At 49.9% G+C, this 27,500-nt stretch overlaps 1 protein-coding gene across 4 annotated transcripts in view; it reads right to left on the reverse strand.

The window, feature by feature from the left end:
- Window positions 1-27,500, reverse strand: part of phldb1b (pleckstrin homology-like domain, family B, member 1b) — a 45,222-nt gene that overhangs the window by 8,205 nt on the left and 9,517 nt on the right. For 2 of the 4 annotated variants that reach the window (XM_056442092.1, XM_056442093.1), the window contains 16 exons: window positions 18,065-18,190; window positions 12,497-13,857; window positions 10,211-10,459; window positions 9,995-10,126; window positions 8,671-8,808; window positions 8,467-8,595; window positions 7,570-7,725; window positions 6,931-7,041; window positions 6,751-6,840; window positions 6,272-6,388; window positions 6,031-6,192; window positions 5,204-5,320; window positions 4,281-4,394; window positions 4,084-4,186; window positions 3,385-3,694; window positions 2,476-2,566 (listed from right to left, as the gene is read on the reverse strand). In XM_056442092.1, the coding sequence (XP_056298067.1) occupies window positions 2,476-2,566; window positions 3,385-3,694; window positions 4,084-4,186; window positions 4,281-4,394; window positions 5,204-5,320; window positions 6,031-6,192; window positions 6,272-6,388; window positions 6,751-6,840; window positions 6,931-7,041; window positions 7,570-7,725; window positions 8,467-8,595; window positions 8,671-8,808; window positions 9,995-10,126; window positions 10,211-10,459; window positions 12,497-13,857; window positions 18,065-18,190 (3,506 nt within the window). Of the gene's footprint in view, window positions 1-2,475; window positions 2,567-3,384; window positions 3,695-4,083; window positions 4,187-4,280; window positions 4,395-5,203; window positions 5,321-6,030; window positions 6,193-6,271; window positions 6,389-6,750; window positions 6,841-6,930; window positions 7,042-7,569; window positions 7,726-8,466; window positions 8,596-8,670; window positions 8,809-9,994; window positions 10,460-12,496; window positions 13,858-18,064; window positions 18,191-23,931; window positions 24,038-27,500 lie in introns of those variants that run through there. The other 2 variants (XM_056442094.1, XM_056442091.1) reach the window with 2 other exon arrangements.

Genomic DNA, 27,500 nt, shown 5'->3' on the forward strand with positions numbered 1-27,500 from the left:
CACACCTACAGCCCAGAGTACTGCTGAGAGTACACACCTTCAGCCCAGAGTACAAGTACACACCTACAGCCCAGAGTACTGCTGAGAGTACAAGTACACACCTTCAGCCCAGAGTACAAGTACACACCTACAGACCAGAGTACTGCTGAGAGGACTCAGGTACTTTGTTTCAGAGAGTTCAGTTCACAGGACGCACAACAAGTATCTTCAGGTCTCTGAAGGAGAGAGGAGTCCAGACAGCATGTCGTCCACTTCAGTGATGAACACAAACACTTCATGTCTCCTCATGTCTCCTCCCTCCTCATGTCTCCTCTTTTCTCATGTCTCCTCATGTCTCCTCATGTCTCCTCTTTTCTCATGTCTCCTCCCTCCTCATGTCTCCTCTTTTCTCACATCTCCTCTTTTCTCATGTCTCCTCATGTCTCCTCATGTCTCCTCTTTTCTCATGTCTCCTCCCTCCTCATGTCTCCTCTTTGTCTCCTCCCTCCTCATGTCTCCTCCCTCCTCATGTCTCCTGAATGATCTCCTGGTCATTTAGCACTTCGTCTCCTTCATGAAGTCTGAAACATGGAGGCCGATAAGAATGATCGAAAGCCGGCGACTGAACCATCGATCCTCAAAACACAGAACCATCCATCACATGAAGGAGAACTCTCAGGAACACAGAACCATCCATCACATGAAGGAGAACTCAGGAACACAGAACCATCCATCACATGAAGGAGAACTCAGGAACACAGAACCATCCATCACATGAAGGAGAACTCAGGAACACAGAACCATCCATCACATGAAGGAGAACTCTCAGGAACACAGAACCACCAATCACATGAAGGAGAACTCTCAGAAACACAGAACCATCCATCACATGAAGGAGAACTCTCAGGAACACAGCACCATCCATCACATGAAGGAGAACTCTCAGGAACACAGAACCACCCATCACATGAAGGAGAACTCTCAGGAACACAGAACCACCCATCACATGAAGGAGAACTCTCAGGAACACAGCACCATCCATCACATGAAGGAGAACTCTCAGGAACACAGAACCATCCATCACATGAAGGAGAACTCAGGAACACAGAACCATCAATCACATGAAGGAGAACTCTCAGGAACACAGAACCATCCATCACATGAAGGAGAACTCTCAGAATCACAGAACCATCCATCACATGAAGGAGAACTCTCAGGAACACAGAACCATCCATCACATGAAGGAGAACTCTCAGAAACACAGAACCATCCATCACATGAAAGAGAACTCTCAGGAACACAGCACCATCCATCACATGAAGGAGAACTCTCAGGAACACAGAACCATCCATCACATGAAGGAGAACTCTCAGGAACACAGCACCATCCATCACATGAAGGAGAACTCTCAGAAACACAGAACCATCCATCACATGAAAGAGAACTCTCAGGAACACAGCACCATCCATCACATGAAGGAGAACTCAGGAATACAGAACCATCCATCACATGAAGGAGAACTCTCAGGAACACAGCACCATCCATCACATGAATGAGAACTCTCAGGAACACAGCACCATCCATCACATGAAGGAGAACTCTCAGGAACACAGAACCACCAATCACATGAAGGAGAACTCTCAGAAACACAGAACCATCCATCACATGAAGGAGAACTCTCAGGAACACAGCACCATCCATCACATGAAGGAGAACTCTCAGGAACACAGAACCACCCATCACATGAAGGAGAACTCTCAGGAACACAGAACCACCCATCACATGAAGGAGAACTCTCAGGAACACAGCACCATCCATCACATGAAGGAGAACTCTCAGGAACACAGAACCATCCATCACATGAAGGAGAACTCAGGAACACAGAACCATCAATCACATGAAGGAGAACTCTCAGGAACACAGAACCATCCATCACATGAAGGAGAACTCTCAGAATCACAGAACCATCCATCACATGAAGGAGAACTCTCAGGAACACAGAACCATCCATCACATGAAGGAGAACTCTCATGAACACAGAACCATCCATCACATGAAGGAGAACTCTCAGAAACACAGAACCATCCATCACATGAAAGAGAACTCTCAGGAACACAGCACCATCCATCACATGAAGGAGAACTCAGGAATACAGAACCATCCATCACATGAAGGAGAACTCTCAGGAACACAGCACCATCCATCACATGAAGGAGAACTCTCAGGAACACAGAACCACCAATCACATGAAGGAGAACTCTCAGAAACACAGAACCATCCATCACATGAAGGAGAACTCTCAGGAACACAGCACCATCCATCACATGAAGGAGAACTCTCAGGAACACAGAACCACCCATCACATGAAGGAGAACTCTCAGGAACACAGAACCACCCATCACATGAAGGAGAACTCTCAGGAACACAGCACCATCCATCACATGAAGGAGAACTCAGGAACACAGAACCATCCATCACATGAAGGAGAACTCTCACCCTGGACTCGATGAGTCTGGCCTTCTCCAGATGAGCCTCTCTCAGCATCTTCTCCATCTCCTCGATCTTCATGGCGTCCGCTCCTCCGACACTGGAGACACGACACGTTACCACATGTTACCACGACACATGTTACCACATGTTACCACGACACATGTTACCACGACACATGTTACCACATGTTACCACGACACATGTTACCACGACACATGTTACCACATGTTACCACGACACATGTTACCACGACACATGTTACCACGACACATGTTACCATGACACATGTTACCACATGTTACCACGACACATGTTACCACGACACATGTTACCACATGTTACCACGTTACCACGACAGATGTTACCACGTTACCACGACACATGTTACCACGTGTTACCACAACACATGTTACCACGACACATGTTACCACGTGTTACCACGACACATGTTACCACGACACATGTTACCACGTGTTACCACGACACATGTTACCACGTGTTACCACGACACATGTTACCATGACACATGTGTACTGTGTGTACTGTATGTACAGTGTGTACTGTGTACAGTGTGTACTGTGTGTAGTGTGTACTGTGTGTACAGTGTGTATTGTGTGTACTGTGTGTACTGTGTATTGTGTGTATTGTGTACTGTGTGTATTGTGTGTATTGTGTACTGTGTGTATTGTGTGTATTGTGTACTGTGTGTACTGTGTGTATTGTGTACTGTGTGTACTGTGTGTAGTGTGTGTATTGTGTACTGTGTGTATTGTGTACTGTGTGTACTGTGTGTAGTGTGTGTATTGTGTACTGTGTGTATTGTGTACTGTGTGTATTGTGTACTGTGTGTACTGTGTGTATTGTGTACTGTGTACAGTGTGTACTGTGTACAGTGTGTACTGTGTGTACTAGTACCTGCACATGTCTGGCGAGCAGGCCGAGTTGTTCCCCGTGGACACGCTGGTGTCCATGCTGTCGGAGCTCTCCAGGCTCAGCGTGTCGTAGGGCCGCTCGCCGCCGGGCGCCGGGTGGTGGTGCAGGATGGAGTGGTGGACCAGCGGCGGGGGGGCGGAGCCGTAGGCCGTGGCGGGGGAGTAGGAGGGCGGCGAGCCCCCGAGGTGGGACTGGGACCCGTGGAGCGCCTCCCACTGGCACTGAGCCTCCACCGCCGCCCGCTGCTTGAGCTCCAACAGACGGCGCCGCTGCTCCTCGATCACCTGGTGACCTGGGGGGGGGGGGCAATATGTCAGCATCTAATTATAACCATGGTCTACCCTCCAGGAGATCTACCCCTTGAGGAGGTCTACCCTTGAGGAGGTCTACCCTTGAGGAGGTCTACCCTCCAGGAGGTCTTCCCTTGAGGAGGTCTTCCCTCCAGGAGGTCTACCCTCCAGGAGGTCTACCCCTTGAGGAGGTCTTCCCTCCAGGAGGTCTACCCCTTGAGGAGGTCTACCCTCCAGGAGGTCTTCCCTCCAGGAGGTCTACCCTCCAGGAGGTCTTCCCTCCAGGAGGTCTACCCTCCAGGAGGTCTACCCTTGAGGAGGTCTACCCTCCAGGAGGTCTACCCTTGAGGAGGTCTACCCTCCAGGAGGTCTACCCTCCAGGTGCCGGTACCTTTCTGCTGCAGGGCGATCTGCCTCTTGACCTCGATGTCCTGCAGGGTCGCCGCCAGGTTCCTGGGCAGGCTGCCGGTGCTGCCGGCGGCCAGCAGGGGGCTCTGGGGTCAGACAAGAGGGTTCTGTTGAGTACCGGGTGCTGATGGTGGATTCTGGGCAAACCGAGGCTCCGCCCACATTTGAGATCACGCCCACCTTTGAGCTGCGCCCCAGCGTCGCCGCCCCGAGCTGCAGGGGGGAGGCAGAGCCGGACTTGGGTTGGTGATGGGGGGCCGGACCCGGGTCGCTGTCCAGCTTAGAGCGGAACACCTGAGGGAGGAGGAGGAGGAGCACCGTGAGGGAGGAGGAGCACCGTGAGGGAGGAGGAGGAGGAGGAGCACCGTGAGGGGGTCTTCATGGTCTCGGGTCTTCAGGTCCACGACCGGACCTGGAGGCGGACTCGCTGGCTGGGATCCAATCAGTGATCAGTATTTATCTTGTGACTTCAGAGAATCCGTAAAAATGACTCGAGGCTTTCAGGGAGTCTGGAGTGTCAATCAAGAGGTCTCAGACCCCGCCCCCCTGAGGCCACGCCCCCTGGCCGGCCGAGGCCCCGCCGACGTATTTCACAATGTGATTAACAGCGTGAAATAAAAGGATTTAATAAATCAAAAAGGTTCAACTAGAGGTTTAAAAATCAAAGACAGACAAGAAAATATCAGAGAACACACACACACACAGACACTCACAGAGACACACACAGAGACACACAGAGAGACACACACACAGAGACACAGACTTCCTGTTTTTGTGTGTGTAAAACAGGAAGTCTGTGCCTGTTCTACCTGACGGTTTGATTGTCAGAGTGAGGGAAGGACGAGGAGGCAATATGTGCACCACAAAGACATTTAGATATATTATAATAATATTAATATAATCTCCTTCACCGACATTCTGGAACTCCTGAGATCAAAGGAAACGTCCTCAGGGGTGATTATGATGGTTTTATGCAACTCGTTTCTTTTTAAGGCTTTTAGTCTTCTAGAAGGATTCTGTGAGTGCTGCTGCCCCCTGTGGACTAACGTGGTAGTGGAGGTTCTAAACACACACACACACACACACACACACACACACACTACCTGCAGCACCGGCCTGCGGCCCGACACACACTTGGCCGGCAGAGAGGGGTCAGCGAGGGGCCCGGAGCCGGACATCAGCCCCTGGTACCAGTGCTCTAAGTCTAACTTGGGGGGGCGCTGGAGACCACCAGACGGGAGAGACCAGAAGACCAGAGATTAGAGAGCATTCAAAGACAGTGGGAAACAAGAACCCTCAACAGATGCAATGGAGGAGTATTTTTGGGGGTGTTTCTATACTCTGCTTCAGCTTCAGGCTGCATCTTAAATCACATTGTGCAGCTGCATTGACCCACTTTTAAGATTTTAAACCATTTTAATGTCTTTAATTCCCTCGGAGCCAAAATGCATCTGGAACAACAATCAATGTGTTGCTTTAACACACATTTAGGATGAAGACGAGCTGTGGTTGGTTGCTTTATTCAAACGTTCATCGTTATCACTTCAAGAGGAAGTGACGAGACGTCGAGCCGCGGTCGTTTACCCAGAATGCCTTTCTGTCTTAAAGATGTTGGAGAAGGACTTTTGGGACGCAGCTATTCTGAGTTACTGGAGTCTGAAGCTGATTTAGAGAACAATGTCTGTTGCATACATATATATAATATATATATATCGTATGTATATATATATTTATGATATATATATATTATACGTATATTATATATTATATACATAATACATATATATATATAATATATTTATTATATTTAATAAATATGTTATATATATATATATATCTATTATATTTATAAAAAATATATATTTATATATATAATGAGTGGAAGGAGGAAGGAGGAAGGAAGGGAGGAAGGAAAGAAGGAAGCACACACCTCCACAGAGAGAGAGAGGGAGGAGCCATTGGGGGAGGAGAGGCAGGAGAAGACGGGGTCTCCGGCTCCGGACTGCAGGGGCTGGCGGAGCGGGGACGTCGGGGAAGACTCCACCTTCGGCATCCCATACATCTGACTCAACTGGTTCACTGTCACATACTCCTTCAGACAGACAGGCAGGCAGACAGGTAGGTAGACAGGTAGGTAGGTAGGTAGAGGGACAGACAGGAAGTGAAGGTACCTCGCCGGCTAATGCAGCGTCTTCAGTAAATGGGCGGCCGCTGGGGGCGGAGCCTCTGTTTTCACCGAGGACGCCGGCGCCGTACATCTTACACACGGCAGACAGCTTCATGTACTCCTGAGCAGGATGTACACACACACACACACACACACTTAATTAAATACATATTTGTTGGCGTTTACTCTATAAACGTGATACCGCAGCCAGCCACCAGGGGGCGATGGAGCACCGTCATATCTCCATCTTTAAAAAACTGAATAGAAACTAAAGAAGCTTAAAAAAGGTCACAGCGGGTGACCTTTGGGGTCACGGCGGGTGACCTTTGGGGTCACGACAGCTGACCTTTGGGGGGGAGGGGGTATTAGTCTGGTTACCTCTGCCGGGGCACAACTGACAGAGAGGGAGGGGTGCATGTGGGGGGGAGGGGCTGAACAGAGTGCATGCTGGGAGGAGTTCCTCCACCACGGCTCTCCTCTCACCTCTCTCATGGCGCTGGGGGACCTGGGGAAGCTCCGCCCCCCCGTCAGGCCGTGGTACCTCTTCTCCAGCGCCGACAGCCGCTCCTTCTCCTGGGGAGGAAACACAGGCTCCGCCTTTAAATACTTTGAACCCGTCTTTTCTCAAACATCACCACCGTTGCCGTAGCGACGCGCCGCTACCTTGTGGAGCATCTGCAGCGTGAGCGTCCGGTCTCTGGAGAGACGCTCGCGCTCCTGAGACGCCTGAAGGCCCAGCTGGTCCGCCTGGTTCTCCAGAGCAGACACCTTCTCCTGAGGAGAGGAGGGGGGGAGGGGAGGGAGGGAGAGGAGGAGGAGGGGAGGGAGAGGAGGAGGAGGGAGAGGAGGAGGAGGGGGAGAGGAGGAGGAGGGGGGAGGAGGAGAGGAGGAAGAGGGGGGAGGAGGAGGAGGAGGGAGGAGAGGAGGGAGGGAGGGAGAGGAGGAGGAGGAGGAGGGGAGGGAGAGGAGAGGAGAGGAGGAGGTGGAGGAGGGGAGCAGAGGAGGAGGAGGAGGAGGGGGGAGGAGGGGGGGAGAGGAGGAGGAGGAGGGGGAGGGGGGAGAGGAGGAGGAGGAGGGGAGGGAGGAGAGGAGAGGAGGGAGGAGGAGGGAGGAGAGGAGGAGGAGGAGGAGGAGGGGAGGAGGGAGGAGGGGGAGGAGGAGGAGGAGAGGGAGAGGAGGAGGGGGAGGGCGAGGAGGAGGAGGGGAGGGAGAGGAGGAGGAGGATGAGGAGAGAGAGGAGGAGACCGTCATTGACTCTTGCTGCCTGGTTGTCAACCCTCTTGCTGCGGGTTCGATTCCCACCTCCCTCTGCGCCAGGCGGCCGCGGGCCTCGCTCCGCTCCTGCAGCAGCTGTTGGCTGAAGGTCTCTCGCTCCTCCTCCAGGCTGCTCTCTCTCTCCAGCTGCTGGAACTCAAGGTCCTCAAACTTCTTGGTCCCCGCTTCCAACGCGTCTCCGTCCTGATGGACACACACACACACACACACATACATACACAAACACACACACACACACAAACACACACGCACATCATCATCTTCATCATCACCATCAAGACCGAGGAGTCTGTCTCTATGCGTGTGTGTCTATGCGTGTGTGTCTCTGTGTGTGTCTCTGCGTGTGTCTCTGTGTCTCTGTGTGTGTGTGTCTCTGCATGCGTCTTTGTGTCTCTGTGTCTCAATGTGTGTGTGTCTCTATGTATCTGTGTGTGTGTGTCTCTATGTATCTGTGTGTGTGTGTCTCTATGTATCTGTGTGTGTCTTTGTGTCTCTATGTATCTGTGTGTGTGTGTCTCTGTGTCTCTATGTATCTGTGTGTGTCTCTGTGTGTGTGTGTCTCTGCATGCATCTTTGTGTCTCTATGTCTCTCTGTGTGTATATGTATGTGTGTGTGTGTCTCTATGTATCTGTGTGTGTGTGTCTCTGTGTGTGTGTGTCTCTGCATGCGTCTTTGTGTCTCTATGTCTCTCTGTGTGTATATGTATGTGTGTGTGTCTCTATGTATCTGTGTGTGTGTGTCTCTATGTGTGTGTGTCTCTGTGTCTCAATGTGTGTGTGTCTCTATGTATCTGTGTCTCTATGTATCTGTGTGTGTGTGTGTCTCTGTGTCTCTATGTATCTGTGTGTGTCTCTGTGTGTCTCTGCATGCATCTTTGTGTCTCTATGTCTCTCTGTGTGTATATGTATGTGTGTGTGTCTCACCCTCTTCAGCTGGTCCTGGATCTGCTCCCTCAGGGACTCTGGTCCGGTGTGCAGCTGGTTCTCCAGATCAGAGAACGCTGCCTGGAGGCCCCGCAGGGCCCGGCGCTCGGCCTCCAGGTTAGACCTCTCCTAGAGACACACACACACACAGGATGAGGGAGGGAGAGAGCGAGAGAGAGAGCGAGGGGGAGAGAGAGCCTGTACCTTGTCCTTCTCCCTCTGGATGGCGCTCTCCAGCTGCTCCATCTTGTGCTGCAGTTGTGTGATGACGCCGGTCTCCGCCTCCATCTGGTCGAGCTCCGCCTGCCTCTCGCCCTGGAGCAAGGCACGCTCCATCTCGGCCTGGAGGGGCCGTGAGCCGTTACAACAATGTTCCCAGTCTGATCCACACCGTTTACCACTTTAAATAAAGTGGAACGGTAGTTTTTACAGGATTATATTTCTATCATTTTTTAATTTTTATTTGAGGATATTTGAGAAAAGGTGAAATAAAAGTGTTTGTTGTTGTAATACTCGTTTTGGCAACAAGAGCTTGAAGTTTCTTCTTTACATAACTTCATAAAACACAACGACTCCGATTTGAGTCACATTTAGTAATTTGGTATACAAAATAAATGTAATTGAATGTTTTTAGTCATATATATGTATTAAATATATCCATCCATCCATTATCAATACCGCTTATCCTCATTAGGGTCGCGGGGGCGCTGGAGCCGATCCCAGCTGACATAGGGGGGCGAGGGGGACACCCTGGACAGGCCGCCAGTCCATCGAGGGCACATATAGAGACATACAACCATTCACTCTCACATTCACACCTATGGGCAATTTAGAGATCAATTAACCTGACGGCATGTCTTTGGACTGTGGGAGGAAGCCGGAGAACCCGGAGGGAACCCACGCTGCCAGGGAGAAACACACTCCACACAGAAGGACCGCCTCGACCGGGAATTGAACCCACGGCCCTTTTGCTGTGAGGCGACAGTGCTAGCCACTACACCACCGTGCAGCCCTATTAAATATATATATATTACATTTATATACATAAATAACATTTATAAATATATATATTTGTAAAAAAGTACATATGTTTAAAAGTGAATATATATATATATTACATATATAAATATTATATATATATTACATACATATATATACATACACATATATAAATATTATATATATTACATATATATCACATAATATATATTACATACATATATATATACATATTATATATATTACATAATATATACAGATTACATATATAATATTTATATATATATCTATATGTATGTTAAAAAAGTACATAAACACATGACATGTAGAATACGAGGTCCTAACGCACTTCAGCCTCTTGTGGCCAAGATGAGTATTACAACAATAAAAGAAAACTTCAAACCACTCAAAATAATACGAAATAAATAGTTTTTAGGCAGAAATGTATTTAATTCAATCTTATAAAATAAATAACTAGAACTCTAATGTTATTCTAATTGTCCCCTGTGGGGTTCCGTAGTGTCGGTACCTCTTGCTTGGCCTCCTGCAGCTGCTGCTCCAGCTCCGTCAGGCGGCTCTTGAGCTCATCCACGCGAGAGACGACCCGAAGCCGCTCGTCCTCCAGGTAGCTGAGCTCCAGGCGGCCGGCGCCGTCCTCGTGCTGCGAACAGGACCGCAGCCGCGTGACGACGGCGAGCGGAGCCGATTCCCACGCTCCCTGAACCTCCCTCGGGGACGCACTCACCTCCTGATGGGTGCTCTCCGTGCTGCTGCACTCCTCCTTCAGGTTCTCCTCGTCGCTCTCCCGCTGCCTCTGCAGGAGGCGCAGTGCGGCCGAGGACGCCGCCCCCGCCCCCCCCAGGGCGTTCTCCAGAGACGGCGCCGGACCCCCGGGGAAACCCGGCCTCCCCGAGACCAGCGGGTCCAGACCGGAGGGCTCGCCCTTGTTGTACTCGGCACAGAGGTTGAGGATCGTCTCCAGGCGCTGTCTCTCCTGGTGGTCAGGCAAGAGAATGCAGCTTTAACACATGAAGCATAGACTTCCATACAACCAGAGTCGCCCCCTGGTGGTCAGGAGAGAGAATGCAGCTTTAACACATGAAGCATAGACTTCCATACAACCAGAGGAGCCCCCTGGTGGTCAGGAGAGAGAATGCAGCTTTAACACATGAAGCATAGACTTCCAGACAACCAGAGGAGCCCCCTGGTGGTCAGATAATGTATTGATGAATTGTTCTTAAGAATATTTATGCTCGAACAGAGAAGGGAAAAAATAAAAAACGATAATTCGATTAATCGTTCTGTCGATTGACAGAAAATTAATCTCATTAAGATTATTTGGATGATTAATGAAACGAATTTTTCAAGATCTTTATGTGATAATTAAAATATTCAATTATTATTAACTGCCAGTGGAATATATAATTAGACAATATAATCATATTCTTTGCACTTGAAAAGAGATAAAGACTTTATGAATTAATGAAAGAAAACGTTCAGACAGAATGAACTAATGACAAACAGGTTATTATAAATGTTTAATGTTCATATGTTTTGGAAGTCTGACTGAAAGCGTTTAACAGTGAGACGACGCCCTCTAGTGGAGGGAACGTGAACCAGGTTCACAGAACTCGTCTCTGAGGGACACTGTGTGTGTGTGTGCGTGCGCTTGAGTGTGAACATTTCACACACAGACACACACACAAACATATTTTAAAAACTGGAATTTTTAATATATTTTCTTATGTAAAAAAATATCTTTAAAATTACACTTTTTAAATATATTTATAATTTAAAAAATATCTTGAATTACTTTGAATATGTTTTCATTATTATTAAATGATAAACAAAATATATATAATTTTTGTATACCTATTTTTAAAATAATTAATTGTATATATATCATACATTCATTCTGTAAACTTCTTATGTTATAAGATATGAATAGGAGTTGGAATTAATTAAATATTTTGAATGGCTGATGATCTGAGGGATGAGTCCAGGGAGCTTGGAGGTTTAATTAAACTCTATAATGTTTTAAACTAAGTGATGAAAGTGCATTGAATAAGAATCAGACTCTGAATCATCTCATTACGATCAAATAATTAAAACAACGGGTAATAAATACATTATAGATGATCAGAGCAGGAGTTCTTTACATTAAAGATAAAGCACCACTAAATAATACTAAGTCATATTCCAGCTCCTCGATAAGAAGCTGAGCAAACCGGTCTCGTCCAATAGGAAGCATGCACTCTGACGTCGGGGGGGAAACACACACGAGGTCTTCTTCCATACGGACAGACAGGGGGCGAGCATGTGCCAAAGAGTTTGTGTGTTTGCCAGGACGGCGAGACGGCCATGTGGACGGGGGGGGGGGGGGGGGGGGGGCTTGGCCTCGGACTGGACCAGCTGGTCATCAGAGAGAGGACGTCACTTCACACGAGTGCTTCATGTGTTAAAGCTGCAGTCTCTCTCCTGACCACCAGGGGGCTCCTCTGGTTGTATAGAAGTCTATGCTTCATGTGTTAAAGCTGCATTCTCTCTCCTGACCACCAGGGGGCTCCTCTGGTTGTATAGAAGTCTATATAGTGACTCTACTTCTCTTGATGTATTCCCTCAGTAAACATTGTAAACATGAGTTCATGTCTCAGTCTCTAGTTTCAAGTCTTCTTCTATACAGCATGATGTCATCATTTATACTTTATGGTCTGTAGAGTCACACAGACCATGAAGCAGGGGGCGCTTTAGGGGCGGAGCTACAGGTGATTGACAGGTCTCTCCTGGAGAGTTCATGGTGATCGCCTCATTGAGTCGTACTGGAGGCACCACGCCCCAACAACACACAAACAGGGCTTCATTCAGACCGTCAGACAAGTTCAAGATGTCTGCCCCCCGCCCCCCCTGTTCAGTTTAGGAAACAACAGACAATGAGGTTGCTCTGGGCTCAGGGCGACAGCCACGTTTACTGGTTCCACAAACGCCCCGCTGGGCTCCTCCAGACCGGTTCCAGTCTGTCGGTGTGACTCACCAGGCGCTCCATCTCCTGCTCCCGCAGCCTCTCCTCCCGCTGCCGCCGGTGGTACTCCAGCAGCTCGTCCTCGTTGTCGCTGATCTCCGAGATGCTGTTCTTCCGCTCCCTCGTGGCGCCGTGCAGCCGGCCGCCGCCGGACATCTTCCTGCGGCTCCTGGGGCTCGAGGCCGGGGACGAGCCGGGCAGGGAGCCCAGGCTGTACGCCGGCGAGAGGGCGTTCCCGAAGCCGGCCTTGCGTCCTCCGTCCGGCGACGGGCTGCGGGCTCGGATCCCCCCGCCGCACGCCGGCTCCTCGGACGCGGACCCGGCCCGGCGTCGGAGCCGGGGGCTCTCCGGGATGAGCTTGCCCAAACTCGGGGGGCTTTCCGGATTCCTCGAGGACGGGAGTGCCGGGACGCCTCGCCGAGCCACGGAGGGGCTGAGAGGCGGCAGCTCCCTCATGCTGCCGCCGTTCAGCTCCAGGTTCCTCCGGGCCATGCGGGGGCTCTCGGGGGGCTGCAGCAGGCGGGGGTGCAGCTGCAGCGGCGACCCCTGGATGATGTGGACGATGGGGTCCAGGGGCGGCTGGAAGGCTCTGGCGGGTTGGGAAAGCTGCCTGGAGGCGCAATCGGCGAGACCGGTCTGGTCCCGGAAGGGGCTGGCGGGCCTTTCCTGGAGCACCGTGGTGGTCTTGGTCCTGGAGGGAGACGGGGAGGGGCAGCCGGGGTACTTGGGCGAGACTCGGGGGCCACCGAGCACCAGGCTTCTGCCGCTCAGAGATTCGTTGGAGGACGGCAGCCGGGGGCTCTCGGGCCCCTCCAGGCCTCTGCGGCTCGGAGGGGCCTCGCTCAAGACCTTCCTCTGCAGCCGGGGGCTCTCCGGAACCCTCGGGCTCGGCCCGCCGGCGCCGAAGTTGGGCAGAACGGTCCGCGGCTGCGGTGCGGGCGAGGACTGGGCGGTGAAGTTGTAGCTGGACGAGCGGACCGGCACCGGCGGCAGGGAGGCGCTCGGGTCCTGAGACGGGCTGGTGAAGCTGCCGCTGCTGGCCGCCGACGGGGAGGACAGCGGCGAGAAGGGCGGGGACGCGTTCTCGTAGCTGGACCCCACCGACATGGCCCCGGGGCTGGTGGGGGGGGACGGCGGGTACCGGCCGCCGTTGAGCATGGGCGACAGGGGGGAGTGGGGGCCGGGTTGGCCCAGAGGAGGCTTCCTGCCCTCCGAGGAAGACGGCGGGGGGTCGTCCATCACTAGGGAGTCCATGATGTCCTGCAGGTCCTTCTCAATGGAGCTGACGATCGCACTGTGCTCAGACTGGACTCTGGCTCCGGGAGCCGGGGGCGACTGGGCCGGGCGGTTCCCATTGACGAAGCTCTCCGAGTCTGAGGGAAGAGAAGACGGAAGATAAGGAATCACTGGTAGTTATGTTTCATCTCTTGGGCAACAGTCTGGATTACAGTCTTAGACCGTAAAGAAGTCATGGTGTCAACTTTTGGGGTCCGATGTTCTGAAGCCTAGAGTTCGGCATCTGGGCCGTCTCCATCTTGGATTTTTTGCAACCAGTGAACAGGAAGTGACCATGTGGACAGCGGAGCTACAGAGAGACGTATGTGTCTCTGGTCGTGACCTGTCAATCACCTGGACGCCCCGCCCCTAAAGCATCCAGAGAATATCCCAGTTTGTGCTTCAGGATGTCATCGTTGGTCTTTTCTCAGTTCTCTTCCTCACTGGTCTGAGAGCTCAAGATCCTCCAGGACTGTAATCCTGGATTATCTATGAATTAAAGACGAACGCTGAATACTTCCCCGTCTCTCCGCGAGCGATGAAGTGATCTGTTACCGGGTTTTATCCGATCTGTTTTGGTGACTTTCCAGAGCTCCTGTTCTTTCCCAGCTTTTGCTTTCCCAAAATTCCCTTTAAACCTTTAACGATAATTCAGATCCTCCGTGATCCTCCGGCCCAGTGCAGGCGGGTAAGCACGAGGACGGAGGAGGGATTAGCGGTGAGGAAACGAGGGGAGGACGCAGGCCGAGGAGACGAGTGGGATCAGGGGGAGAATGTGCCGGGATAACCAAATTACCGCGGGACGCGAGATCTAATCCCAACCGGCGCGGTGGATTACCACCGCAGAACCGCTCGGCCACGTGGTCTCGAGGCCCGGGATCGGACCGCCGGTCTGTTATTAACTAATACTCAATTAAATAAGAGGAACACGTGGAGGGTAGCTGTTGCTACGGAGGAAACGGGGGTCAGTGAAGCATTATAAATAATACTCAATGGCTGTGGGAGGGAAACATGAAATATAGAAGCTTCACGAATAATTCATAGGCCAGTTCTACAGAGGGGGGGGGGGGGGGGGGGGCCGGACCACAACCAGAACCGTTGGTGGATTCAAAGCCTGCAGGAGGATTTATTCATATTCATCTGTGCCAATGAAAAACCGATGAAGAGGAGATGGGGGGGGGCAAAATAAAAGCAACCGTTGGCGGAGGGAAAGCCCGTGCGATGATGTCATGGCTCCATCGCGTCCAGTGCACTGAGCCAAACTTCATTTAGAGGAACACAGGTCGAGCCAATTACATGTTCAGCTTCAAAGTGCCGATAGAGCCGCGCGCGCGCCCCGGTAGAGCTCGACAACCCGGCACAAAATGTCACGTTTTAACGTTTTGACACCAAACAAAACACGCCGGGTTCATCAGAATATTCAGCGTTTACACGGCGAGTCCACCCAAAAAAACCAAATACGAGCATTCTTCACATTTGAGGACGTGTTTATGGGTCACGTGCGCGCCGAACGAAGGCGACGGTCCGATAAGTCGCATTTAGTGGAGAATGAAGTCCGACGCTGCGCGCGCATCTCCGGAGGAGCACAGTGGACGTAGAAATGAGATATTTCTGAATGGAGTTCGGCTCGGGTTACTCACATAAGACCCGGTCGGTTTCGGTGCGGTTCACCTGCTATATGACCCCCACACAGAGGCCCACATCCTCCCGGGAACCGGTACCGGACCGGGTGGGTGTCTGGCCCCGCAAAAACACACATACACACATACACACACACACACCGAGGGAGAGGAGATATATTAGCCGGTGGTTGGCTGGGGGTGCTGGGCACCGCTGCTGCCAACGGTTCCGTTGGTGTCAAGTTACGCGACGGGTTACAACGCATTTCCGGTTGAAGGCCTTCAAAGTAAAAGCACACCTCACTTAAAAGTCCACGTAATATTACTAATATCATGATAAAAAGATGGTGAGATGATTAGTTAGGTTTACTACAATATGGTGATATATGTTAGCTTATTCTAACGTAGCGGACACACATTATAAATAGTATGAAATATTAGCATTTGCGCTACACGCGTCTTATTTTGAAGGTGTTACCTTCTTGCTTCCGGTGTTATGGCTACCTTGACGTAGCGGACGTGAACGACTGCGAGATTTACAGCGTCGTTTTAAGGAGTCACAGCAGTGGGTTTTTATGGCGTGTCATTGTTATTATTGTCCACATGATACAGATTCTGTCAGTGTTATACGAGACGGGGGAGTCAACACGTTATGCACCTGGAGAGCAAAATATATGGAAATAACTATTTCACTATTTTACCATCCAGAAACAGCCTGTTGTCATCCGCATTGCCAGAGCTTCAACGGGGATAACTTCCAAAAGATTTAAGAAAACTGGAAGTTAATTCCGTATTTTTACTGCCATATAAAAACACTTTATGAAATAAAATTCTTCCAATGAAAATGTGACTTTAGTACAAAGTATTTTTGAGCAAAAATGTAATTAAAAGTTTTCAAAGTAGGTGAAGTAAAAGCAGAAAATGGGCCCTGTGCTTGTTAGACATGTTATATCATTGTGGTTGTTGGTGAAACCGCTGTTTTACAATTATTTAACATACTAATGAATTTATAGCGGCACATCAAAATTTATAAAACATCATATGTTTTAAAAATGTTAATCTGAAAAGTAAATACATGCGCTGGAGTTAAAAGTACATTGAGTCAAACAAAGAATTTAAGGAAATTAAAGATACAAGGAACTTTCATATAGTGTTGGTTCCGGTGCCCCCTGTGGACTAAAGTGGTAGTGTTGGTTCCGGTGCCCCCTGTGGACTAAAGTGGTAGTGTTGGTTCTGGCGCCCCCTGTGGACTAAAGTGGTAGTGTTGGTTCTGGTGCCCCCTGTGGACTAAAGTGGTAGTGTTGGTTCTGGCGCCCCCTGTGGACTAAAGTGGTAGTGTTGGTTCTGTCGCCCCCTGTGGACTAAAGTGGTAGTGTTGGTTCTGGTGCCCCCTGTGGACTAAAGTGGTAGTGTTGGTTCTGGTGCCCCTGTGGACTAAAGTGGTAGTGTTGGTTCTGGTGCCCCCCTGTGGACTAAAGTGGTAGTGTTGGTTCTGTCGCCCCCTGTGGACTAAAGTGGTAGTGTTGGTTCTGGTGCCCCCTGTGGACTAAAGTGGTAGTGTTGGTTCTGGTGCCCCCTGTGGACTAAAGTGGTAGTGTTGGTTCTGGTGCCCCCTGTGGACTAAAGTGGTAGTGTTGGTTCTGAGGACCAGGACTAGACTGAGGTCTACAGAGGACCAGGACTAGACTGAGACTGGCAGACAGTCTGGAGGTTTATAAATAGTCCCTGAAAGACATACTGTAACTCCAGCCTTGAGCCAGTTTAAGCAGCTCAGAGCCACAAAGCCGTCTGCTGACCAGAGGAGAGGGGGGACAGGAAGCGACCAATCAGGGAAGAGGAGGGAGCTGGAGACAGCTGGTCAGCTGGTGGCCGTCCTCAGAAAGATTCAATAACACACGGCAAAACCACGCAGGCCCACTTCCCCTTAGTGTCTCCAGAAAGTATTTAAAAAATAAACTAGTTAGGTTTAATAAACTAAATATTTCACCATCTTTATTAAACTTAAGTTGGGTATCTCCTGGTCCAAGCTGGACCTCGCTCTGCTATGATTGGCCAGTCTGCGAGTTAAGAGGCGGAGCTTAGCGAATGGTCAATTAGCTGGGCTTGCCCTCTATAATAGCTCTGGGTTCACGCACAGATAACGAGTGATATCTCGAAAACAGACGGATCATCTCGGGAGTGGCAGACACAGTTTATTCATCCGAATGAAACTCAGGAATGCATAACGGAGGAAATGATCGGCTTCTAAACAACGGAAGGCTTTCATTACAGGTCACACACACACACACACACATATATATATATTATAATAATAAATAATTCACTATTTTCCCTTCATAAGTCGATTCAGGAGTATATTGGTTTAAAAAACAGATTCAAGTATTTTCAAGTTAAAACCAGTAAAGTGCATTAAAATCACGAGCGGAGCAGGAAGTCTTTCATTTTATTTTGTCGAGCCGAGTCTGAAGTCTTGAGTTCTGCTGAATGGAGACGCTGCTCTCATCCCCACCCCGTGCTTCTACACCTCCTCCACCCTCCTCCGCCCTTTCCAGGTCGTAAAGGAAAAATGCGAAAGAGGTTTACTGCTGTGCAAACATCCACCTGTAAAACACACTCGCCTGCTGCTCCGCCCACAGGCTGCAGCTATAAATATATGTGTATATGTACCGGTGAAAGGGTTCAGTACCTGGACGTCGTCTGTAGTCCCCCGTGGAGACCCCTCCTCCCTGGGGCATCATGCTCTTCATCATGAAGGCTTCTTCGGGGTGGTTGAAGCGGAAGAAGGCCGACTGGCCGAAACACAGCATGCAGCCTGTAAAACACACATCATGGGACTGAGTACTGCTTCACCGGCGGTGCAGGACTCGGTTCAGGACTCGGTTCAGCCGGTAAGAACCGTTAAGATCACAGGAAGAAAACGCACAACATGCTGCTTTCATAAAGACAAGGCTGACAGGTACCAAGTCAAGTCCTAAAGGTCCCGAGTCAAGTCCTAAAGTCCCAAGATCATAACGTCCTAAGTCAGGTCCCATAGGTCCCAGGAAAAGTTCCAAAGGTCCCAAGTAAAATCCCAAAGGTCCTAAGTCTTGATCAACAGGTCCACAGAGTCAAGTCCTGCGCTCGAGGTCCCATTCGAGGACATGAAAACAACAGCAAGATGAACGGCCTCTCACCGAATCTGAATCAGCTTTATTGGCCAAGTTCCCGTTGCTCTCCACGTACACACAAGGACATCGACGTAGAACGTATACATACAAATACACACGTATGTACAACACTATATATAAATGAACATGAAAACCCAACACTGACCGTGAGATGGAGGGTAAACTGCTCTACGACTCTCGTGTCTATCCTAAATATTGAAGATAGATTTCTATCTTTGAAGCCGGTGTTCTGGGTTCACAGTTTATCTGATGAGCCTCGCCCGACTTCCTGCTCCTGATAGGAAGCACTTCCACTTAAAGAGATAAGAACACGTAAACAAGGAGGTCGTCTACGTAAAGCACAGCGGGGCCGTTAGAAGTTCGCAATAACGGATGAGAGACCTGGACCTGAGACCAGAGACACCTGACCTACAGCTCAAAGACCTGAGACTAGACGTGTGTCCAATGGCTTGAGACTAGACATGGACTAGACTAGTGACATGGACTTGGACTAGACTTGGGACTAGACATGGACTAGACTAGAGACATGGACTTGGGACTAGACTTGGGACTAGACATGGACTTGGGACTAGACATGGACTAGACTAGAGACATGGACTTGAGACTAGACTTGGACTAGACATGGACTAGACTAGAGACATGGACTTGGGACTAGACATGGACTAGACATAGACTAGAGACATGGACTTGGGACTAGACATGGACTAGACTAGAGACATGGACTTGAGACTAGACTTGGACTAGACATGGACTAGACTAGAGACATGGACTTGGGACTAGACTAGAGACATGGATTTGGGACTAGACATGGACTAGACTAGAGACATGGACTTGGGACTAGACATGGACTAGACTAGAGACATGGACTTGGGACTAGACATGGACTAGACTAGAGACATGGACTTGGGACTAGACATGGACTAGACTAGAGACATGGACTTGGGACTAGACATGGACTAGACTAGAGACATGGACTTGGGACTAGACATGGACTAGACTAGAGACATGGACTTGGGACTAGACATGGACTAGACTAGAGACATGGACTTGGGACTAGACATGGACTAGACTAGAGACATGGACTTGGGACTAGACATGGACTAGACTAGAGACATGGACTTGGGACTAGACATGGACTAGACTAGAGACATGGACTTGGGACTAGACATGGACTAGACTAGAGACATGGACTTGGGACTAGACATGGACTAGACTAGAGACATGGACTTGGGACTAGACATGGACTAGACTAGACATGGACTAGACATGGACTAGACTAGAGACATGGACTTGGGACTAGACATGGACTAGACTAGAGACATGGACTTGGGACTAGACATGGACTAGACATGGACTAGACTAGAGACATGGACTTGGGACTAGACATGGACTAGACTAGAGACATGGACTTGGGACTAGACATGGACTAGACTAGAGACATGGACTTGAGACTAGACTTGGACTAGACATGGACTAGACTAGAGACATGGACTTGGGACTAGACATGGACTAGACTAGAGACATGGACTTGAGACTAGACTTGGACTAGACTAGAGACATGGACTTGGGACTAGACATGGACTAGACATGGACTAGACTAGAGACATGGACTTGGGACTAGACATGGACTAGACTAGAGACATGGACTTGAGACTAGACTTGGACTAGACTAGAGACATGGACTTGGGACTAGACTAGAGACATGGACTTGAGACTAGACTTGGACTAGACATGGACTAGACTAGAGACATGGACTTGGGACTAGACATGGACTAGACTAGAGACATGGACTTGGGACTAGACATGGACTAGACTAGAGACATGGACTTGGGACTAGACATGGACTAGACTAGAGACATGGACTTGGGACTAGACATGGACTAGACTAGAGACATGGACTTGGGACTAGACATGGACTAGACTAGAGACATGGACTTGGGACTAGACATGGACTAGACTAGAGACATGGACTTGGGACTAGACATGGACTAGACTAGAGACATGGACTTGGGACTAGACATGGACTAGACTAGAGACATGGACTTGGGACTAGACATGGACTAGACTAGAGACATGGACTTGGGACTAGACATGGACTAGACTAGAGACATGGACTTGGGACTAGACATGGACTAGACTAGAGACATGGACTTGGGACTAGACATGGACTAGACTAGAGACATGGACTTGGGACTAGACATGGACTAGACTAGAGACATGGACTTGGGACTAGACATGGACTAGACTAGAGACATGGACTTGGGACTAGACATGGACTAGACTAGAGACATGGACTTGGGACTAGACATGGACTAGACTAGAGACATGGACTTGGGACTAGACATGGACTAGACTAGAGACATGGACTTGGGACTAGACATGGACTAGAGACATGGACTTGGGACTAGACATGGACTAGACTAGAGACATGGACTTGGGACTAGACATGGACTAGACTAGAGACATGGACTTGGGACTAGACATGGACTAGACTAGAGACATGGACTTGGGACTAGACATGGACTAGACTAGAGACATGGACTTGGGACTAGACATGGACTAGACTAGAGACATGGACTTGGGACTAGACATGGACTAGACTAGAGACATGGACTTGGGACTAGACATGGACTAGACTAGAGACATGGACTTGGGACTAGACATGGACTAGACTAGAGACATGGACTTGGGACTAGACATGGACTAGACTAGAGACATGGACTTGGGACTAGACATGGACTAGACTAGAGACATGGACTTGGGACTAGACATGGACTAGACTAGAGACATGGACTTGGGACTAGACATGGACTAGACTAGAGACATGGACTTGGGACTAGACATGGACTAGACATGGACTAGACTAGAGACATGGACTTGGGACTAGACATGGACTAGACTAGAGACATGGACTTGGGACTAGACATGGACTAGACTAGAGACATGGACTTGGGACTAGACATGGACTAGACTAGAGACATGGACTTGGGACTAGACATGGACTAGACATGGACTAGACTAGAGACATGGACTTGGGACTAGACATGGACTAGACTAGAGACATGGACTTGGGACTAGACATGGACTAGACTAGAGACATGGACTTGGGACTAGACATGGACTAGACTAGAGACATGGACTTGGGACTAGACATGGACTAGACATGGACTAGACTAGAGACATGGACTTGGGACTAGACATGGACTAGACTAGAGACATGGACTTGGGACTAGACATGGACTAGACATGGACTAGACTAGAGACATGGACTTGGGACTAGACATGGACTAGACTAGAGACATGGACTTGGGACTAGACATGGACTAGAGACTAGACATGGACTAGACTAGAGACATGGACTTGGGACTAGACATGGACTAGACATGGACTAGACTAGAGACATGGACTTGGGACTAGACTTGTCCAGGGCTGCTCTGACATGTTCGGGTCATTTCTCACATTTCTCTCTACAACCGACGTGTTCTTCAAAGTACCTCCGTCCCTGTGGTTGTTGTGGTTGTTGTTGTGTCATAAAGAAGAACAAATGAAAAGCTTCTGTTGTTTCTGCTCCTCATCATCATCTTCATCACAGACATGCAGCGTGAACAGGCCAGGCCTGTGGTCACATGACCCGCTCCGTCTCCACAGTAACACCGCTCCACCTCCCTGGTGTTAGATGTCAACGTGCATCACTAACTCATGCGCGGCGCCGCGGGCTCGATGCCAGACGAGCCGCCTCGTGTCCGCGGCGCCGCCGTCTCGCGGAGATAAGATCCCTCGCCGTCGTCAGCGGGGCGGAGACGGAAACACGACAAGGCCAGGCGCCCCTTTTATTTAGGCGGGAAGCGATCGAGTCGGCCGCGTGCAACTAAACGTGCAAATTAAAAAGCGGCTCGGAGGGAAAGAAGATGCACATTCCTTAATATTCACTCCCTCGTTATTAAAGTGCATCTGCACCGTCAGCCCAACACACGTCAGCTGATCCTCGTTATCGGGCCAGAAACATCTTTCTGCCGTTATTAAAGTTTCCGTTACAGCTCCCACAGAACTTTGGTTGGTGTTTTTTTCTTCTTTTTTTTCCTACCAGATTTAAATTATTTTGATATTCGGAAGAAAATAACAGCCGTCTGGTGATTATTGTTGGGGGCGACTCCTCTGGTTGTATAGAAGTCTATGCTTCATGTGTTAAAGCTGCATTCTCTCTCCTGACCACCAGGGGGCGACTCCTCTGGTTGTATAGAAGTCTACGCTTCATGTGTTAAAGCTGCATTCTCTCTCCTGACCACCAGGGGGCTCCTCTGGTTGTATAGAAGTCTATATAGTGACTACTTCTCTTGATGCATTCCCTCAGAAAACATTGTAAACATGAGTTTATGTCTCAGTCTCTAGTTTCAAGTCTTCTTCTATACAGCATGATGTCATCATTTATACTTTATGGTCATTTAGAGTCAAACAGACCATAATACAAGTATTCTGTAGGACACAGGACGGTGAAGAAGACGAGTCTCCTCTTCGTCCTCTCAGCACAAACTGCTGCTGGCAGCTGACACTCACTCACTGCCTGTGTGTGTGTGTGTGTGTGTGTGTGTGTGTGGTTGTCCATCAGCACATGATGCGTCAGCAAAACAGAGAGCGCACACTATACACAAACACAAACACGCTCATTCAGAAACAAAACACTGAGCTAGTGTTTCATCCTCTACTTCAGAGGCTCAATAGAATGTGTACATATACCGTGTATATATATATACACACACACTGTATATATATATATATATATATATAGAACAAAACTAACTAGCTAACAAGCTAACTAACTAACGGAAGGTAGACCTGTATTTAAAGGGACAGTCACTGATTACTTTACTTTGAATCAGATTCTGTAGAAAAACTACTGATTCTTTTATTTTGAAGGGGAAAACAAGGCCAGAGAGAGCGGGTTAAACCCAATGTTGACGCTATTTACTGCCTGTTTTTTTCTTCTTTAATGTGTTTATATTCTGGTAATAACTTAATATTTGATCTCTGTTCTGTTTTAATGAATACTGGCAGAATCCGTCGTTTCACCCTGGATACAAATCGCCTTCACAATAAAAGCCCGTTTTTTTCACATCGGCGCGCGACAATAAACGAACCGCCATTTATATTCCTCCTATTTTTCTTTTTCTAAAATATATATTTATATATATATATAAGCATTTAACATCCTTGACTATTTGCTCATGCACTGATACTCAGGCGACATTTTAAAGAGGACAACAGGCCATAAATATAGAAAGCTGACCTTTAAAAAGATGTTTTCAATAACAGTAGAGAACTAATCACGGCGTTGATCACACAGCGGCACCGATCCATACATCCTGAGCTCAACAGCGTGTTCAACCACCTGCTTCAGATGGATGAGCGTCCACCACCGCAGATCATCATCATCATATAAATCCCCAAAGCCGGTGCACATGTGTCGTGGTCTTCATGCGAGGCCCGGGGGGGTTCTGGATCTGCATGGCGCTCAGCGAGGAGGGTCCGGAGCAGAAACCACCAGTTCTGTCCGTTACGGGAACGTTGCGGCGCGGTGGGTTTCGTGCAGTTACAGGAAATTAAAGGTCATTTAATGGAGTGGAGCTCGCCGACAGCTTATCTCCAGTGTTTGTGGAAACCACGGGGCGGGGTTTATTTAACCGTATCTCCAGATCCGTGGAGGCGAGGACGTGCCGCCAGGGGGGGGGGGGCTATTTAAAGAGGCGAGGCCCCTTTAAATGACCATTATGTACAAAATGATGACATCATGCTGTATAGAAGAAGACTAGAAACTAGAGACTGAGACATAAACTCATGTTTACAATGTTTACTGAGGGAATACATCAAGAGAAGGAGAGTCACTATATAGACTTCTATACAACCAGAGGAGCCCCCTGGTGGTCAGGAGAGAGAATGCAGCTTTAACACATGAAGCATAGACTTCTATACAACCAGAGGAGTCGCCTCCTGGTCTTTTCTTTCAGGGACTAACAGCGACGTGTTGTGACGTGGAGGTTGTGTTCTTCCCTCTGAAGAGGTTCTTAACCAGGAGAGGCGCTTCATCGTGAGCGTCCTCCAGGAAAGTGGGACACATTGACCTTTTCATAATGATCCCAACGTCAGGAAAAGGAAAAAGACGGTAAAGTAGAGAAAGAGAGAGAGAGATTGGATTGTTCCCTGACTGCAGAGAGGACAGTTTCTCCCTCAGAAGGAGTCATCCAATCACAGCGAGTGCATCCATCACGTCTCCAGGCCCCTCCCCCCCTGAAGGACTCGTCCACCTCATCCTCTAATAACGTGAAGTGGATGAGGGAAGGAGCTGCAACGCAAACCCGGGTTCATCCGGCCTGAAGATGAAACCCTATAACTACCTCTTCACCGTCGGCGAGATGACGGAAAGACTCAAGGGTGTTCTCCGGCGGTTCATCATCAAAGTACACCACGAAATATAAATGACGAGACCTGAAATAATGGAAATAATCGTAACGCGTTGGAGAAGCCGGGTTCAACGATGCTGTGAGCGCTGAGCTCCCCATAGAGAAGCCTCTCAGAGCAGGTTCACAGTCCTCATCGAAGACCAGAACCACGAGGAGGGTCGGAGTGAGCCCAGAAGAGGGTTCCTCAGAGTCCTCCGGGTTGTGAGAGGGTTCCTCCGAGTCCTCCGGGGTTCCGTGGCATCAGTCTCGAAGCCGTCTGCCGGGCCCATCAGCCCAAATGTTCCATCGCTCTAATAGCATGTTTAGTTTGGGTTCCTTTCCTTTCACTCTGAGGTACGACCACACGACATCTTTCCATTGGGCGGCTTTGCCTTGAGTCGATTTCCCAGAGGATTAGATGAGAGAAACCAGGGGAGGGCGGAGCTTCGTGTTCAGGCAGAAGCTCCTCCCACCAAAAGTAGGAGGGGCTTTAAAAAAAGAATCGCCAAAAACTCATCGCTCATCAAATCTGAAGCTGTAGAGACAGACGTTATCGTCGGGTTTTCGTCTTTCCGACGGCTCTTGAACACATCATTTGTGATGGATCATATCAGAACTGAAGTATCCTGTCTGTGTTGTATCCTGACTTAACCGTGGGACGTCACTGGAGAGCTGCAGACAAAAGAGACACCCAAAACCACAGCCGACGGTTGCTAGGGACAGCCGACGGTTGCTAGGGACAGCAGACGGTTTACAGCCTCGGCTAAAGGGCCGAGGAGTCGAACCCTCCAGTTAATCAATGACTGACTGACTCTTCAGCCGAGCCAGAGCCATCAAACACAGACGCACATACCAGAGGAGGAGGAGGAGGAGGAGGTCATCTGACCCGGCATTCCCATAATGCTAGAGAATGCAGCTTCAACACATGAAGCATAGGCTTCTATACAACCAGAGGACTGTCCCTTTAAAAGCCTCACCAGACCAGATGTCTCCAGCGGGCCGTCAGCTGCTTGTGGACCATCTCCACGGCAACGTGTCGGAGGCTTGTCAGAACAGATGTTCCCCCCCCATCATCCCTCTCCTCCTTTTGTGTGAACTACTAAGCCCCGCCTCCTGCTGCTCGACGCGCTCCCAGAGGCAGATGGCCTCCTCGACACACGATGACGCCTGTTGATCCTCTGAGTCATCATGGGGTCCAGAGTCGGTTCTGTTGGGTCCGGAGGTCCAGGACGATGTTACAACACGTGGACACACATTGTTGTGCTTGAAATATATAAAGTCAACAAAAACATAAACATCTGTTTGGGCTTAAGGCGAGTTAAACGGGGTCCGGAGTCTCTGGAGCCGCTGGGCCTCGTGGTCCAGGACATCGGGGTCCCTCACGATGCTTTCCTCTGGCCTGGTCTCCGTGGTGAGTTCAGGGGCATCGCGGTGCAACGGGAGAGTGTTTGTGAGTGTCATTTATTTATCAAAATGCACAATAAACTAGAACCTTCTCAGTAGATCTCCTTCTTACTGTTGGAGGGCATTCAGGTCTCCAGAGGTCAGAGGTCATCTCCCCCCCCCCCCCTCCGTCCAGTCGGAGGATGTGATCTTCAGAATGTGTCAAAAGCGACACGGGACCCGGACCAGCTGCCACGCGTCAAGACCTGGTCTCTGGGCCCCGCTGGGGGAACCGCAGCAGCACTGAGGCCTGTTTGCAGAGGGGGGGGGGGGGGGGTCGCTCTCCTCACGTCCTTCACACTCAATGGGGTCAACACAAAGTGTCAGAGAGGTGACAGTGTGGCGGCGGTGGGGTGGCGAGCGGGTCCTGGTAGGCCTGTAGACCACCAGAGAGATCCATTCTATTCCAGTTAGCAGCCCAGTGACCCCCCCATGAATAGCAGTAACAGTAGACCGGCCCGGGGGTCTGGGGGGTCCGCAGACTTGTTGTGGTCTATAAACAGAACTGGCTCGGAGGAAGCAGCCCGGGAGCAGCTGGGGGAACCGGACTCACTTTGAATGTCCCCTTCAGGGGACAGTCCTCCTCTCCAAGTGAGACCCCGACAAGTGGACCACGTCGGGACCGAACCTCTAAAACCACCGGCGCGAAGACAGACCCCCAACCAGCTCTTTGTGCACCTCCAATGGGGTCTCATGGGACCCCCCCTGGCACGGTGGTCCCGGTGGACCGGCCTCCGGTTCACAACCCCGCACCGAAGAGTACATTCAGAGGGACTGAGGACCGGAACCCCGTGAAGAGGGTTCTGGTGCAGACTGGAGACCAGAGACCAGAGACCAGAGACTAGAGACTAGAGACCAGAGACCAGAGACCAGAGACCAGAGACTAGAGACCAGAGACCAGAGACCAGAGACCAGAGACCAGAGACCAGAGACCAGAGACCAGAGACTAGAGACTAGAGACCAGAGACCAGAGACTAGAGACCAGAGACCAGAGACTAGAGACCCGAGACCCGAGACCAGACCGCGACCCGCCGGCTCCCGTTCCGACCAGGACCCTTAAAGCCCGGTGTGTGCTGCG

This window comes from Pseudoliparis swirei, chromosome 20, assembly GCF_029220125.1.
Source record: "Pseudoliparis swirei isolate HS2019 ecotype Mariana Trench chromosome 20, NWPU_hadal_v1, whole genome shotgun sequence".
NCBI classification, from domain to species: Eukaryota; Metazoa; Chordata; class Actinopteri; order Perciformes; family Liparidae; genus Pseudoliparis; species Pseudoliparis swirei.